Source organism: Mesoplodon bidens (genome assembly GCF_964165515.1).
Source record: "Mesoplodon bidens genome assembly, chromosome: X".
NCBI classification, from domain to species: Eukaryota; Metazoa; Chordata; class Mammalia; order Artiodactyla; family Ziphiidae; genus Mesoplodon; species Mesoplodon bidens.
Genome location: NC_138163.1, coordinates 97,332,555 through 97,349,761, shown reverse-complemented (window position 1 = coordinate 97,349,761; position 17,207 = coordinate 97,332,555). Strand labels below are relative to the sequence as shown.

Sequence of the window (17,207 nt, the reverse complement as noted above, 5' to 3'; positions counted from 1 at the left end):
ATTGGGTAAAACGCTTGCAACAGTTAGGAGGCTGCCTAGTAGATAGTTAAGGACTGATTGCGTTTGTTTGTACATTGTTTTCTCCAGCCCCTGTATCTAAATTCTTGTACCCATCCCACTCAAATCTGTTTCTTCCAAGAACATCATGAGCCATGCTGATTGCACAGATAAAAAGCAAGGACAGGAGACTCTTTGCCAAAGTTAAAAGCGCATCAAACACGCCTAGCATTTATTATTTTAATCACAAACCTACAGACCCCTTAGTACACCCTCCTCGGGGCTCGGCCCCAACAATCCAAAGCTGACAACCTTGGGTATATGGGGTAGGAGGGATGGGGATGGGCAGGGAGTGTCTCTTGATAACTCTGAAATGGGGAAGATTTCTCCAAATGGAGAACTAGGTGGAGGCCAGAGGTTGGGGGTGACCTAGCTTCTGAGTAGGGGGTCAGTAAAAAATTCAGATAAAGAGGGGGTATATATGTTTTTTCAATCCTCCCCCTAAGCCTCTGCCTTGGTGAGACAGGCTTCTACTTGTTCCTGGGCTGGGGAACTCCCTGGAAAGGCCCCTTCCTTTATCTTATTCCTCTACATGTTGAAAAAGAGTACTGGGGTGCTGGTTCTGGGAACATGGACCCAGTACCCCCTTATCTCCATCACCTCCCCAATCTACCCTTCAAGGAAGGAGGTAAAACTCTGCCCAAGTGTGGAGGTCTAACTCTCACTCACTCCTGATCTAGGTCTGGAATGTCAACCCACAAGATTTCAAGATCTGCCCCCTTCAAGGGCCAGGTCGGCTTAGAGCCCTCCTAGGTTAAGTCACGATGGTCCCAGGTTAAGGCAGGGGAGCTTAAGTACCACTCCTCCCTGCAGTGTGGAATGATTGGATGGGATGTTGCTAAGAGAAGAGGGCTGTGATCTCCACAAAGTTGCCTGCTTACTGACTCCTCCACGACTGAAAACTGAAATACCTGTGCCGGGCTGTTCCTATAGGGAAAGGGCGGGGCCTGACTCCTCCATTGCTAGAAGGCCAGGACTGAGTTCCCAGGTAAAGGAGTTGGCTCTCATCCTCACTTCTGTTCCTTGCCTGCGCAGGGCAGGGTTCACGGGGAAGGGGCAGCGCTTAAACCCCCAAGGTGGGACCTCCATTTTGACTCCTCTTCCTTGCCAGGACAGACTAGACTGTTGGTTCCAAGAGAGGAGATGGAGCAGTATCCTGACACTCTTTATCCCAGGAAACATGGCTAGGACAGTCCCTAGGGGCCAGGGGCTGCCCTCATCCTGTCTCCTTCCCTCACTTGGGTAAGGGCGGGTCCCATGGGGCAGGGGTGAGGCTGCGTTCTGCAAGAGACAGGCCCTGATGGCCCTACCTTCTCCATGTCTGAAATACCTGCATTGGCCTGTCCTATGGGGAAGGGGTGGGGCCTCGTCTGACTCCTCCTCCTTGCCTGGTTATAGGGTTGGGGCCTCATCAGTCTCCTCTTCCCCCAGTACACCTGGGCAGGGCAGTCTCATGAAAAGTGGGGGAAAAGGCGGGGCCTCATCCTGACATGTCCTCCTTTCCTGGGTGGGGAAGTCCCAGGGGAGGGGTGAGGCCTGATCAGGACTCCTCCTCCATGCTGAAGCTGCTGCGGCGACTGCTGGCCTTGGAGACTGCGGGGGATACTGAAGAAAGCAGGGGATCGGAGGCAGCCCGCAGTGGGGACAGGGCGCCCCCTGATAGTCCCCCCACCACCCCCTCCTCCTCCTCCATCAGAATGTCCTCCAGCCCCAGGTGGAAGGGGTCCCCCAGATCCCCCAGGTGGTCGCTGGGAAAGTGCAGGTCCAGAAGGGCATCTGAGGGTGGCGCTGGGGGCTGCTGATGGGGAGTACTCTGGGAAGGTCCCCCCGTTGCATGAAATGTTGCTGTGCCTGGCCTGCCCTCCTCTTCAACATCCAGCTGCTCTGGCTTGAGACTGTCAGAGGCTGAAGTTGTGGCCAGTGAGAGCAGCCCTGGGGTGGGAGGCACTGGCAGACCATGGATCTGGGCCTGCAGTTCTAGCTCCTGCAAAATGTAGGGGGGTGGGTGGTGGGGGTGGGATAAGATGGGGTTCAGAGTCCCTCAGAGGCAGAGGATATAACAGTTAAAAGGGTAGGCTGCCTGGGTTCGAACTCAGCCTCTGCCACTCACTAGTTGCGTAACTTCAGGCAAGTTGCTTACCGTCTCTGAGCCTCAGAGTCCCAACCTAGAAAGTGGGTATAATAATGGTCCCTGTCTCACAGGATTGTTGTGAGGATTAACTTAGTAAATGGAGATAAGGCTCTTGTCATAGTGCATGGCACAAGATAAAACACTGTGTCCGTTAACCAATATTCATTATTATTCTTGCTAATGTTATGATTACTACTTATCATCATCATCATCATCATCATATGAGTCAGGAAGCCCGGGGATCCCCCAAATATGCCAGGAGGAGAAATCCTAGCCTGTTCTCCCTCTGCCTCTGCCTCCAGGAAGCCCCCGTCACCCCTGCCACCGCCTTCTCCTTCCAGACCTGAATTCGGAGCTGCAGGCTGCGGTTGGCTTGCTCCAGGGATCGCTGCCGGCTCTCCAGGTCTTTGGAGCGCTGTTGCTCCTTCTGCAACTTGCGGATGTAATCCACAGAGGCTTTCAGGATGGTGCCCTTGTTCCAGCGCATCTCCCTGTGGGGCCCGAGGGGGAGGAAAGAAGGGAATGCTGCACACGGAGTCTCTCGGGAGCTGAAGGGGGCGATTGCACCAGGTAGATGGAGCACCCCACCACACGCCTAGAACTTGAGGCAGAGGGACATCAAGCGTACGGAATGCTCGGATGTAAACCACCTGCCTGGAACCTTCCAATGATGCCCCATCACACCCCGAACCCAGGAAGCCCTCTCTGACCTGATCCCATACTGCTCCTCTTACCCATGCCCCTCTGTTTCATCTCACTGCAGCCACACTGGCTTCTCAGTGCTCCTAGAACATGGAAAATCATTCCCACCTCAGGGCCTCCAGCCCAGCTCTGCCCTCCACCTTGAACACTCTTCCCTCAGACACCCAGATGGCTCCTGCCTCACCTCTTTAGGCTCTTTATTCAAGTATTTCCTCATCAGTTGAGGCCTGCTCTGTCCCCACCCTCCTCACCCCAAACTGTGACCCTCCCCAATATCCCATCTTCCCTCTGTTCTTGATTCCTCTCCACAACACTCATCATAACCATCGGAGTTTACATATTTATCTTCTTTGCTGTCTGTCTGCCCCCACTAAAACATCAGTTCCATGAGGTCAGGGATTTTTGTGCATTTTGTTCCCTCTGGTATCCTCAGGGCCTAGCATGGTACCTGGCACAAAGCAGAAGCAGCTCAATACATTTTTTGAGTAAATAAAGGAGGTACTAAATAAGCGGAAAACTGTCTATGTCGTACAGGGGGGCAGACGACATGGACCATAATGACGTGGACCATAATGTCATGGACCTAAAATTTTAGATGGGAACACGGTGAGGGGCTGCCACCCTGCTCAGGGTGAGGAAAGCTGGGTGAGAAAGGGGCAAAGGAGCAGGACTGCCCGGGTGGTTCCCACTTAGGGCAGGCCCACCCGGGAATGACTTTCAGGGGGTGGGGCCCCCACCCCACCTTCCACCGGCCTGGGGCTCCTGGCCCAGACTCACGGGTCACTGGACTTGGGGATGAGGGTGCCCAACTCCTTGATCCTGTCGTTAATGTTGAATCGCCTGCGACGTTCAACTTTGAAGGCGGGGGAGAGAAAGAGAAAGTGGGAAAGAGTCATCAATAGGCTGAGAAGCGAAGAGGAGAAACTGGGGCATTGGGAGGCTGCTGCAGGGAGAGGCCCCCAAGGAAGGCCGGGGGCAGAGTGAGGCAGGGCTGCACAGCAAGTGGGCAGGAGCCCGCGCTCTCACTCACTCAGGTTGTGATTGTCTTTCTTCTGCCGTTCCTTCAAAAGGGCCTTGGCCTCTGTCTCTGGAAGAGAGTGCGGGAGGTGGTCAGGGCCTCTGGGTCTGGGAAAGATGACAGACGACGGTAGGCAGCATGTGCAGTCGCTGGGGTAGGCTTTGGTGGGCGCAGGCAAGGGAAGTGCCACCATTTTTACAATTTTTAAAGAAGCCATGGTGGCAGGCCACTTGTTAAACCCAAGAGGGGAGGGAGTGGAGTGAAAGCAGGACCACGGGCCATATGGACAAAGATGGCAAACACCCCCATTTCTGTCTGTTTAAACCCTCTTCCCTTAGAATCAGGCCTGACCCCCAGACGTGGTAGATATGGGGCTCACCCTGGGGTATATGATAATTGCACGGGGCCAAGACCCTGGCCCTTACCAGAGATCTCCCGTTTGATATTCGGCAGCTCAGCTGGACAGGAGTTGCTGACAGTGATGGCTGGTGTGGCCACGCCCTGACTACTGTACACATCAAGCAGATTCCCTGACACAGGCAGCTGCAGGCAGGGAGAGCGGAAAAATGATGGTTGGAAACAGACCCCAGGCTCGGCCCCTTCTTCGACCAGGTTCCTGACCCTCCACACACCCCAAAGATGGGCCCCCTCATGCAAGGATTGGCTGGCTCAGCATGGGAACCCTTCCTTCTCCTTCAAGGGAATTTCACACAGCCACTCAACAGGGAAGACAGGGTCACGGGGACCTACCCTGCTTTGCTGGGGGACTGGAGCCTGCCTGGCCTGCTCATAGTGTCCCCACAGCCCCTTGAATCCCCCAGTGACTTCTGAAGCCCCTCTCCCAAACCCCCACACTGGCTCTAAGAAGTGCCAGAAAACCACCCTTCTCAGGTCTTTATCAGCTCCAGTGCAACATTTCAGCCCCTCCTAGAGCTACATTCCAACTCAGCATTCTTGGAACACTCCAACCCAGTCTTCTCAGACCTTGGGAAATTGTCATGGCAACATTCCACCAAAAATCTGGCCTTTTGGAGAGTTCCAGCCCAATCTCCAGTCTTTTGCTGTGACTGCGTTGCATACAGTCTCCGGCTGCCATGCACCGAGGTTCTGATCTGGCACCCTCTTGCACATTCTGATCTCTCAGGATTTCTTGTCCAGCTACTCAACAAGCACTGTTTTTATGTCAGCCTAGTTTGTTTTTTTTTCCTCCTTCACACTCTCCTGGATACACCCTAGGGCAAAGAACTAATCCATAAGTAATTAGTCCCACCTCTTGATGAGTTTTCATCTCTTGAAACCCCCACTAGACTGCTGGATCCATCCAATCTCTAGCTGTGCCCAAATCAATGAAAAATTCTGATAAATTGGTACCATTTTTACATGTGCTTCTATCCTCTTGATAAGTTGGAAAGAAGTAGAGCTATAGGCACTTGGTATGTCCCAAAACTAGTTATGAGACTCCTGGAATGTTCAGAACCAGAATGTTAAAATTCATTGGTGCATCTCCTGCTCTAGAAAGTTTTATCCAGTCTTTACAAGGACCCAGCCTCTCGGCACAGTTCACTTTAAGAGATGTGGTATGTTCTAGTCACTTCAAGGTCCAACCACATCAAATCTGGACGCCTTTGGCATATTATGTTCCAATCACTTCATGGTCTGGGTGTGTCTTCATGACCTGAATGTCCTGGTACACTCAAAATGCTACAAGAGGGCTTCCCTGGTGGCACAGTGGTTGAGAGTCCGCCTGCCGATGCAGGGAACACGGGTTCGTGCCCCGGTCCGGGAAGATCCCACATGCCGCGGAGTGGCTGGGCCCGTGAGCCATGGCCGCTGAGCCTGCACGGCCGGAGCCTGCGCGGCCGGAGCCTGTGCTCCACAACAGGAGAGAACACAACAGTGGGAGGCCCGTGTACCACAAACAAAAACAAACAAACAAACAAAAAAAACGCTACAAGATAATCTGTATAACAAAGAGCTTCTCTGTTAATTTTGGCCTATGTTGTTAGAAATAAGATGATACCTTGCATGTTTAGAAAAAGTTTCTGTCCATCTCCGCACTAAAAAATTTAGAGAGTTACAAGCTCTAAAGTGCTATAGAGAAACATCACTTAGGGGAGGAAGGTGGAAGTGTATTTATGTTGGAGTGTAAGCATGTGTGGAAGCCTCGCAGCACCAGGACTTGGCCCTGTTCTTAGAGCATCCTCTATCCATTCTCTACCTGTCCTGCTTCAAGAGTTCCAGCTGGCCAGTTGTGAAGCCAAGAGCTACTTTGGAGTGCTGGCTGCAGGATTAAGCCAATTCTTATGCAACTGACTCAGTTCTTAATGGCCGTTTCTTCTAAAAATTTTCTTTTGTGTGTGGGGGAGGGTGTGGGTCTTGGGATGGGGGTTAATTTGAGGTTTAAAGTTTAAACTAGAAATAAGATGATGTGGTCTGCTTGCTCTCTGTTTAGATAGACTTTAAGACCAATTGGATTTACATGGAGGCCAGGCCAGAGAATGGCAATCGATGACTTGTGTGCGGACAAGCATTTATCCAGGTTGCATTGTCCAAATTGGTTTGTTAAAGCTCCAGGTTAGGGCTTCCCTGGTGGCGCAGTGGTTGGGGGGTCCGCCTGCCGATGCAGGGGACGCGGGTTCGTGCCCCGGTCGGGAGGACCCCACGTGCCGTGGGGCGGCTGGGCCTGTGAGCCGTGGCCGCTGAGCCTGCGCGTCTGGAGCCTGTGCTCCGCGATGGGTGAGGCCACAACGGTGAGAGGCCCGTGTACCACAAAAAAAAAAAAAAAAAAAAAAAAAAAAAAAAAAAAAAGCTCCAGGTTACTTTCTTACACAAAGCAAAACATTCAGTAAACATGAGACAAGTCTAGGAAAACTTAATAAAAAAAAACCTGTCTTACACTCAAAACAAACAAACAAACAAAATGCTACAAGAGTCCCACCTCTTGGTCCCTCCCACAGTGAAGCCTGAGTGCTTCGGTATGCCCTAATAGCTCCATGAAGTCCCCACCGTGTAGATATCAAAATCTACAAGGTTCACCTCTCCATGCAGTGCAACATGGCCCCAGGGCACTGGTGTGCCCCATTCTCAACATACAGCCTCTATCTCTATCTCAGTACAATCCAAGGTGACAGTCTCTTATGTACACAGCTAGGCCGGGTGTATATAAGATATCCCTCAGTGACAGAGGGATGCGCTAATTTTTAGACCAACCTCCCATCTCAGGGCCTCACCGTGCTGGGGAGCTGCAGCCCCGTGGTGCCTCCAGGCAGATAGCTGAGCATCTCATCGTTGTAACTGGACTCCAGGCTGATGATCTCATCGATGACATCATCAATCTGGGAGAAGAAATATGGAAGAGCCTTAGAAGAATTTGGGGCCGGGGGAGCATGGAAGGGTCGTCTGCAGCCACTCACCTCCTTCTCTGAGCTAGACCCGATGGTGAGCAGTGCCATGGGGCTGTTGGGAGCACTGCCAGTGGGGCCAGTAGCATGGGCAGCCTCAGGGGCAGGAAGCGGCTGGGCACTAGCAGCCCCCGGTGGTGGGGTGAGGGCCTGGGACGCCAGCTTGGGCCCAAGTGTGGTAGACAGGTACTGCTTCACCTGCTGCCGGCGCGCCTGTTGCAGGTGGTAGCGCGTCGGGTTCTCCAGATGGGTCTGTACCTGTGGAATGCGGGGGAGACAGGATGGGAGGGAACAAGGTAGAACAGGGCTCAGAGGGGTGACTCTGAGCCCCAGCTTGCCCCTCAGAAGTCATCTGTTCCTAGGCTCAGGATGGCAAACCAGGCCCAGAATCTGAGAACCCTCTCCCGCCCCCAAATACTGATTAAAGTCTCCCCTAGGACCCAAACTCCCCTTCTCAGAGATCCTTCACAGCCCTCAAGATCTACCTACCCATGGGTGGCAGAATCCTTCACAGTTTCTGGAGCACCCTGTCACAGTCCCCAAGAGGCCCCCCTCAAAGCCTGTGACCCCACCTAACAGACGTGGGAACTATACATGGCTTCCCAAGACACTCCAGTGGCCAAAGAATTCCTGATGCATAACCATATGTGAAGTGCTTCCTACAAAGCCACTTCACAGACTCCAGGGCCCACTCAGGGCACTCATGAGCCTCCATGATCCACCAAGACATCCTATGGCCCCCAAGAACCCCTCACAACTCCACAAGAACGCCTTGGAAACCCTAAACACAAGGGGACACTAGCACAGCCCCCTTTTAACAGTACCTGAGACCTTCCTTAGAGCCCCTAGGACCTCGTCCCGAAGCCACCAGGACCAATCCTCAGTCACCAGGAGCCCCTCCCAGGGCCTCTGGATGTCACCTTACCTTGAGCACCTCCCTGGGCACCTGAGCAGGGGGAGGACGACCCAATGTGTGGCCCCCAGCAGAGACGCCGACCACAGAGATGGCAGGAGAGGCAGGTGCAGGATTAGGGAAGGGAGAGGCTGCAGCCTGTTCCCGACGCTCACGCCTCTCCTGCTCCTGGGCCTGGGCCCGCATTAGCTGCTGCCGCAGCAAGACCCGCGATGAAGAAGATGACGACATGGCAGGGGTCCTGGAGCCCCCTGCAGAAGATGATGCAGAGAGTGTAGCTGGGGTGGCCGGTGTGGCCTGCAGTGATATTGGGAGGCTGTGGAATGGGAAATACGGGGCCACAGGTAAGCTAAAAGTCTCGGCCCAAGCCTAAGGAGTCACAGTGCGATGGAGCAGACGTAGGAACCTGGCCTGTTCTCTGCCTTCAGAAGCCACAATGTGGAGGGGAGATAAAGGAACCAGACCTGGTCACAACCCTCAGGGGTCACAGTCTGCTGGGGGAACTTTAGCCCTCAGTCCTTATGGTGAAGACTGGATTTGGGCCTGCTCATATATCAAGCGGAGACACCATTGTTCAGCTCTGCGAGCTATTTAAAGGAGAGCAGAAGGAAACAGGATTGAGGTTGTGGGAGTAGATACGGACACAGAGGGCTCATTAAGCTCAATTCGGGGCTGGAGATGCCCCCTGAGCTCCTGGGGGTGGGCATCAGGCTATATGGGCAACCGCAGGCCCTTCTTCCTCCCCTGCCTGGGCCTCTGGTCCCAGGAGCTAGTCAGTCTTGAAAATCTCAGAGATTTCACAATCCTCTCTTCCTGCCCCTCTTCCAGGTCCCCTCCCCTCTCTTAGAGCCCAGGCCCATGACTCAGCACATTTAGACTTTCAAGCTTGGGGGAAAGAAGAGACCAGCAGGGGTTCTTCAAGGGCTGGGAGTGGGTGAATTTGTTGAGTTGAGGGGAGGGTGACCAGGGGTTATGGGAACGGCTCTGCCTACTTGGGGGCTGGGCTTGAGCAGGCCACGCCCTGTGTCTGGGAACTCCAGGCACGCTGCAATTTTTGTCTATGAATGGATGTGCAGGTGGGGGAGGAAGCAGGGGAGATTTTGTCTGAGATACTAGAATCCTAGCTTGGCCTCCTGCTTTCCACATGCTCTTTCTGGCTCTTAATTTTACTATCTGAAAAATTCAGGCTGGTGAGAGAATGGGTTGGGCTGGCACTGAGGGCCTCTGCCCATCAAGAGGGGATGGAGGGGCCTGAGGAATCGGGAGGGGAGTCAGAGAGAGGAGACATACCTTGAGCGTAGCGATAGGGGTTGGCTTTTGAGCTCGTAGAAGCTGTCAGGATCAAGGACGTTTTCTAATTCGATGTCAGCAACAATCCCGGATTCCGGAAGCAAAGAGTTCAGGCTGAGGGTGGGGGGAAGGCAGGGGTGATGGTCAGTGATTGTATGGAGACGTCATTCCCCTGAGAGAGACAGAGACAGAGACAGAAGAGAAAAGAAGGGAAGAGAAGCATACACCAGGAGAGAGGAGAATAGAGGGTATCACTCACATTCGGCCACTTTGCTGAAACCACCACCATGAATTCCCATGTCTTCTCCCCTCTCCACTCTCTTTTGCTCCGTGTTACCCATAGTTCCTTAAGATTAAAAATAATAAGCCTGAACCCCAGATCCTCGATCTAACAATCACCTGGGTGTACAACCTGGGTTTCAGAAGAACAGAAACGAAGAATTGAGGAATGACAATTCACTTTGTGGGATTCCTGACTTTGCATTCAGAGTTCTCCCAGCCCCCACACCCCCCATTGTTTTCCTGGCTGCTGAATGTGAGCCCACATAGGTCCACAGGCATACTGCACGGTAGGGGCTTCCCTCGGCAGAACAGTCCATTGTAACACAAACTGAATGCATCACAAAGAGAACTGGGGTAGCTGATTCACTTTACTGAAGGATCCACTACTTCCCAAAAGAGCTCCCGGACACCAACCCTGCCCCAGCCAGAGTTTGTGGGATGCGAACACGCATCCAAAAACAAGATGGAAATAACAAAGGCTCCCCTCAGTCCAACAATCTGGATTGACAAGAGGGAGAATTTGGGTGGATGATCTGCTTTATAGGAACATTCTTTTCTTGGTTAGAGGAGCTTGCCCAGCACTCTCCAGTTTTTTCGATAGATCAAAACACAAACACACCTCCAATACCAACACCCACTGACACACAAACTAAGAAGCCATGTACACCCGTCCCTTTCAACTATCGCCACTACTGTGATGACCTAGGTTGCTATAAAGGCATCAGGAGATGGTAAATTCATATATTGAAAGGCTCCTGCTTAACCCTCCATGCTGGCTGCAAGACCCTAGTGTGTAGGGGACATTAACATGCAGGCAGATAGGTATGCATCCTTGAATTTAGTCAAAGATTTAGAATCCTGAGATTGTCGGTGACTTGCCCCTCCCCAAGAATCTGTCTTCCTCCCTTTCCTCACTCACAGACGGGGCCCTAAAACCACCCCAGGAAGTCGGGAAGAGGAAGCTGGGGAGCCGCTGAGCTCAGCACAATCCCAGGCAGAAAGTAGGCAAAGCCCCCTCCCATGCTCACACTTCCATTGCACAGAAGTTGGAAGAGGTGGGCACTGGAATGGGCAGGGTATGGACAGAGAGGGCTGGGGCTTCCAGGCCCGCTGATGGAAGTGAGGCTAAGAGGTCATAGAGGACCCACCCAGGCAGGGATGGTGCAATTGGTGCTCATTCCAGCTCTAGGGTCAGATTCAAGATTGCCTCCAGGGCCTGAGAGACAGACTGGGAAGGTGAGATTAAAAAAAAAAAAAAAAACCTCTGTGTCTGTGTGTGTGTAGGGGGTGAAAAGAGCTGATGGCAACAGGAACAAGACCCTCCTCTGGGTTCCCAAATAAGGTCTGAGGCCTTCTCTGGGCTAAGAGGTAGCACCATCTCCATTGCCTGTCTGTCTGACTGTTTCCCATTCAAGCCCCTATGGGGTGTGGGAAGAGGGCTTTTCCACTACCCGGCTGGATGGGTGGGCAGGTGAAGGGCTTATTCTGATCAAGTCTTGATGAATGTTGCTTTTCTTGTTCACTCACACACACTCACAAGGCTGGTCCCACGCAGTATATCCGAGATACCCCCAAATCCCTCCAGAGTCATTTTATCCCCAAACACAGCCTCCAGCAACCAGCCACTGGGAGTCACCAAGCTCCCAAGACAGCACCTCTATCTCCCAGGACGCCTTCTCTGAGGGAAAAAGTCCCTTAAAAATCAGTGCCTCACCTACAGAGTGCCCCCTCAAATTCATTCCCCTCATATCTGACTCAAAGACCCCAAATTCAGCCTCTAGTCAGAGTCTCAGTCCCTGAAGTTCAGCTACCCTAGACTAGTTTTTGGACACAACAGAATCAGCCCCTCGAGACCCAGTCAAGGGCCCCCGCCAAATCTGAACTAGGCCTCCCTTACTGCACTTCCACGACTCCTTGAAGCCTCAGTCCAAGCAAGCCACCGCCAGATTCCTTAGGTGCCCCCCCAAGTCAGGCGCCCATACGTCCTCCAAGACTAGGCCGAGGGCCTCCAATCACAGTCCTGGGCCCCCGCTGCCCCCAGATCAGGCCCCCGGGAACCCCAGTTAGCACTACCGGTCCCAGGCGGTCCCGCACCTGAGCAGCTGGGCCGAGTCGGCCGGCCTGCGCTCCTCCAACAGCACGAACACGGCTCGAGGGCCCTCCGCGCTGGCCTCTACGCCGTCCCGAGCTGGCTCGGCCGCATGAGACATGACGCCCGGCCCCGGGCGAGCCCTGCCAGGCCGGTCGGGCCTCGGCCCGGTCCCCCTAACAAAATAAGAGTCCCCCTCCCCCGCTCGCCACCGCCTCCTCCGCTAAGCCATGGAGCGAGCTCTGCGTGGGCGGGCGGCGTCGGGGAGATGGGATGGGCTGTGAGTCATCCCCCGCCCAGAACGGACCAACACCCCCCCCAACCTAACCCCGGACGACCGCCCTCCTCCCCCTCGTCCTCTTCCCCCTCCTCCCTGGGCTGGGGAAACTCCACAGGAAGTGACCACACTGAGGATAGACAGCTCGCTGGGCCACGCCCTCTGGGTGAGGTGGCCAATCGTTGAGGGGTGGCTCAAGGGCCCGCCCTAAGCTACGCCTCCGAAGCCAAGAGAGAACTAGATTCCGCAGGCCCTTATTCCGAGAAGGGGGCACCGAGGCCACGCCCTCAGAGACAGAGGCAAATCAATGAGAGGTAATTAGATTGAACCACGCCTCCTCTTCTCAAATTATCCCTCCGCAAGATATTAAGCCGCTCCTTGGGTCCTCTGCGCCTGCGTCCTGATGGCCAGTCTGCGCGCGGAGGATCTCCAGGACACGCTTCTAGCTGCGGAAACGCTCCCTCTATAGGCCAATATTCATAGTATCCACTCCCTAAACCGCGCTCCAACCTTGATCTAGCGGTGCCTCCTCAGCCAAAGCCATAGCCTTGAGGCCTAGGCAGCTACATTCCCGGAAGGTGCGCACCAGAAACCCCACCCTTTCAGTACCTACAGTCCAGCCGCCCAGCTGGTCTTCCTGGAAGCGGTCCGCCTACTCTATGTCATTTAGAGCGGTTGTTGTACTAGGTCGTTGCGCTGCACTGTAGGTGTTTAGTGAATCCTTGGCAGATGGATGAATGAGTGGAAGGATGGAAATTAGATCTGGCCCCTTCTGTGGTTAACTTCTGGAATTATAAAGACCAAGGTTTGAATATGGGCAAGGGACTTCCCCTCTCTGAGCCTCAGCTTTACTGGCCTGTCAAATGGGGGTCATAATACCTGTTTGACAGGGTTGTTATGAGGATTGGAGGTAATTTTTGAATAGTGCTAGCAGGTTGTTTGGCATACAATAATCTCTCCAAAAATTGATTCACTCATTTGTGCACTGATTTAACAAACATTTATTGAGCTCCTCTGTGTGCTAGATACATGCAAGCCGGCTTGCACACAGCAGAGGGTCCCACCCGTACCTTCAGATGCACAGTCAGCTCACAAAATACCCAGACCTACAACCTTCCCTTTATCCCTCCCAACATCCCGAGACCATGCCCATCAGTTGGACCACTGGGAACTTCTCTGAGCGCCCATTTGTCTTGCACCTTCCTGTATTGGCACCCTTATTTCCCAAGTTGGCTTGGTAAACACACACATCCCCACACGCTCACACACAAACATTACCCACATAATAAAGACAATTCTTCCCCAAATTAATCTTTAAAAAATCAATACATTACCAATAAAAACTGCAAAATGGAACTTGTAGACCTGATGTTAAAATTCCTACGGTGCCTTAAATACACGAGAATATCTAATTTTATAAAAGAAAAAGAAAGAGGAGGGCGTCATCTTACCAGATTCAAAATATCTGACAAAGCTCTAGTTATTAAAACATTGTGGTACTTCCCTGGAGGTCCAGTGGTTAGGACTCCGCACTTCCACTGCAGGGGGAGCGGGTGGATCTCTGGTCGGGGAACTAAGATCCCGCATGCTGCACAGCCAAAAATAATAAAATAAAATAAGCACAGGGAAATACAAACATAAAAAGAAACATTGTGATATGGGAGTAGGAATAGAAAACTAGATCAATGGTACAGAAAAAAAATCCAAAAATCGACCTAGGTATTGTGGGAATTCATAAATGACAAAAGTGATATTTCAAGTCACTGAGAGAGAGATGGACTATTTACTAAAATAGTTTGGGGAGAAATGACTGTCTTTTGGGGGGAGGGATTAGATTCCTAATTTACTCAATTCAGAAAAATTAATTCCAGATTGGCTAAAGACCTAACCATTAAAAAAGAAGCTATAGGGCTTCCCTGGTGGCGCAGTGGTTGAGAGTCCGCCTGCCGATGCGGGGGACACGGGTTCATGCCCCGGTCCAGGAGGATCCCACATGCCGTGGAGCGGCTGGGCCCGTGAGCCATGGCCGCTGAGCCTGCGCGTCCGGAGCCTGTGCTCCGCGGCGGGAGAGGCCGCAACGGTGAGAGGCCCGCGTACCGCAAAAAAAAAAAAAAGAAAAAAAAAAAAAAAAGAACCTATAAAAAATATCAGAACAAAATATGTTTGGAGACTATCTTTAAGTCTTTGGCAACAAACAAGGCCTTCTTGAACAGGATACAAAAAAGCGAAAGCTATAAAGAAAACTAACAATAAGCAACATTTATCGGTCATTCTTGGCACTTTATCTGTATTCATTCACTTTAATCCTCACAACAGACCTCTGAGGAGGGTTCCATTTATTTTCCCAACCTACAGATTAGGAAACCAAGGTACAGCAAAGTTAAGTCACTTGCCCTAGGTCACACCAGTTTATAGAACCTGGGATTGGAACCCAAGCACACTTCTTTTAAAAAAAAAATTTTTGTATTTTTCTTAGTTTGAATGAGGCTGCCATTTTGCGGTACGCAAGCCTCTCACTGTTGTGGCCTCTCCCGTTGCAGAGCACAGGCTCTGGACGCGCAGCCTCAGCGGCCATGGCTCACGGGCCCAGTGGCTCCGCGGCATGTGGAATCTTCCCGGACCGGGGCACGAACCCGGGTCCCCTGTATCTGCAGGCGGACTCTCAACCACTGCGCCACCAGGGAAGCCTGAGGCTGCCATCTTTTTTCCCATTTATTTATTTATTTTATTTATTTATTTTGGGCTGCATTAGGTCTTCATTGCTGCGTGCTCTCTGTCTCTGTCTCTGTCTCTGTCTCTGTCTCTCTCTCTGGAAGCTGGGGTTTCATTGCAACGCAACTGAGGGGAGGGGTGAATGGGAGATATGTAGGGAGAAGAGAGGGCAGTTGGATGGTGAAATTGGGGATGTTTATAGAGAGATGTGAGGGGTGATTGAGGGTGGTTTGGGGTGAGGTTGGGGTCTATTACAGGACAGTTGGCACACAACTAAAGGACCACGTCTTCAGGAGGAATGGGGCTGCTAGAGGACAGTTTAAGAGTGCAGGTGGCAGCTATTGGAGGGTAAATTGGGAATACTCTCCGGGGAGTTGGAAGATGGTTTGAGATGCAGTTGGAGGGACTATGGAAGGTTAGTGCGTGGTCTTTTGTAGTTTAAGGAGTTGTTAATAGAACTGTTAACTGTCATAGGATAGTGTGTTAGCCTAATGGCCCCCCCAAAAGATATCCATGTCCTAATCCCTGGAACCTGTAAATGTTACCTTATATGTCAAAAAAAAAAAAGGTTTGCAGATGTGATTAAATTAAGGATTTTCAGGTAGAGAGATTATCCTGGATTATCTGAATGGAACCTAATTGTAACCCCTAATTGTAAGCCCTTATAAGAAGAAAGAAGAGAGACAGATTTGACAAACCATAAAGGAGAAGGCATTGTGACCACAGAAGCAGAGATTGTAGTGATATGGCCACAAGCCAAGGAATGCCAGCAGCCACCAGAAGCTGGAAGAGACAACAGATTCTCCCCTAGAGTCTCCAGGGAGAGTATGGCCCTGCTGACTCCTTGATTTTGTCCAGTGGAATTGATTTTGGACTTCTGGCCCCCAGAACCATGAAAGAGTAGATTTCTCTTTTTTTTTTTTTAATTTTTGGCCATGCCACGCAGCATGTGGGATCTTAGTTCCCTGGCCAGGGATCGAATGCACTCCCCCTGCGTTGAAAGTGTGGAGTCTTAACCACTGGACCACCAGGGAAGTCCCATAGATTTCTTATATTTTTAATCCACCAAATTTGTGGTAATTAGTTACAGCAGCCACAGGAAACTAATATAGATTTTGGTACCTGGATATGTGATGCTGCTGTGTCTTAGTCTGCTTGGGCTGTCATAACAGAATACCACAGACTGTGGTATTAAACAACAGAACTTTATTTTCTCACAGTTCTGGAGGCTAGAAGTCCAAGATCAAGGTGCCATCTGGGTTGATTTCTGATGAGAGCAGTCTTCCTGACTTGCAGATGACTGATATTTTCTGTGTCCTCACGTGGTCTTTCCTTTGTGCGTGTGCACTCCTGGTGTCTCTTCCTCTTCTCATAATGACACCATTCCTATTGGATAAGGGCTCCACCCTTATGACCCCATTTAACCTTAATCATCTGCTTAAAAGCCCTATTTCCAAATACAATCATATTGGGGTGTTAGGGCTTCAACAAATAATTGGGGGGTGTTGAACACAATTAATTCCATAACGTGTTGCAACAAATACCTAAAAAAATTGAAGTGGCTTTGGAATTGGATAGTGGGTAGAGGCTGGAAGAATTTTGAGGCACATGATAGAAAAAGCCTAGGTTGCCTTGAATAAACTGCTAGTAGAAATATGAATGTTAAAAGCACTGCTGGTGAAGGCTCAGAAGTAAATGAGCACAGTAGAGAAAGCATACATTGTCTCAGGGAATACGTATACCATCATAAACAGAATACTGGTAGAAATATTAATGTTACAGGTGCTGCTGTTAACAGGGCTCAAGGAAATGAGGAACATGTTATTGGAAACTGGAGAAAAGGAAATCCTTATTATATAAGGCAGAAAACTTAGCTGAATTGTGTCCTACAGTTGTGTGGAAAGCAGAGCTTGTAAGTGACTGACTTGAATATTTAGCTGAGGAGATTTCCAACGAAAATTTTGAGGTACTGCCTGGTTTCTTCTTGCTGCTTATAGTAAAATGTGAAAGGAAAGAGATAAATTGAGGGAAGAACTGTTAAGCAAAATGGATCCAGGATTTGATGATTTGGAAAATTCTCAGGCTGTCCAGATTGTAAAAGACATAAAATTTAGGAGATTCACTGTCAGGAAAGTATGCTCTGGAGAGAAAGCCAAGGGTGTGGCTGGACAGCCTTTTGCTAGTACTAAAGAGATTTTGTGTGTGACTCATGGATCCTCTCAACCATCTCAGTAGAAGTCAGGAATAGAGATGGGATTATCCATGAAAAATTTGAGGAGGACCCTCTTGTCTAATGATGTGAATCCTTGTGCCTTCCATGGGAGATCCAAAAGAT

The 17,207-nt window shown here is 51.1% G+C and overlaps 1 protein-coding gene across 5 annotated transcripts; it reads right to left on the bottom strand.

Moving 5' to 3' along the window:
- Positions 1–191: 191 nt before the first annotated feature.
- On the bottom strand, positions 192–12,148 carry TFE3 (transcription factor binding to IGHM enhancer 3). 5 transcript variants are annotated; one of them, XM_081222462.1, is made up of 11 exons: positions 11,889–11,973; positions 9,772–9,858; positions 9,513–9,626; positions 8,235–8,538; positions 7,322–7,567; positions 7,139–7,243; positions 4,334–4,451; positions 3,921–3,977; positions 3,668–3,743; positions 2,532–2,679; positions 192–2,041 (listed from the first exon to the last, which is right to left on the bottom strand). In XM_081222462.1, the coding sequence occupies exons 4-11, from the start codon at positions 8,451–8,453 to the stop codon at positions 1,598–1,600; spliced, it is 1,413 nt and encodes a 470-aa protein (XP_081078588.1). In that variant the 5' UTR covers positions 8,454–8,538; positions 9,513–9,626; positions 9,772–9,858; positions 11,889–11,973; the 3' UTR covers positions 192–1,597. The 5 variants fall into 5 exon arrangements, with proteins under 5 accessions (XP_081078588.1, XP_081078586.1, XP_081078587.1 ...); XM_081222460.1 differs by lacking the exon at positions 9,772–9,858 and having other exon boundaries at positions 11,889–12,148; XM_081222461.1 differs by lacking the exon at positions 9,772–9,858 and having other exon boundaries at positions 9,513–9,684; positions 11,889–12,001.
- Positions 12,149–17,207: the final 5,059 nt, after the last annotated feature.

Bases quoted from the DNA above. Each gene is read 5' to 3' on its own strand.
- TFE3 (XM_081222459.1), bottom strand. From the start codon at position 12,004: ATGTCTCATGCGGCCGAGCCAGCTCGGGACGGCGTAGAGGCCAGCGCG. The intron at 9,627-11,888 runs GTGCGGGACCGC...CCCCACCCTCAG, and splicing joins GACTCGGCCCAGCTGCTCAG to CCTGAACTCTTTGCTTCCGG. The intron at 7,568-8,234 runs GTAAGGTGACAT...CGCATTCCACAG, and splicing joins TGCCCAGGGAGGTGCTCAAG to GTACAGACCCATCTGGAGAA.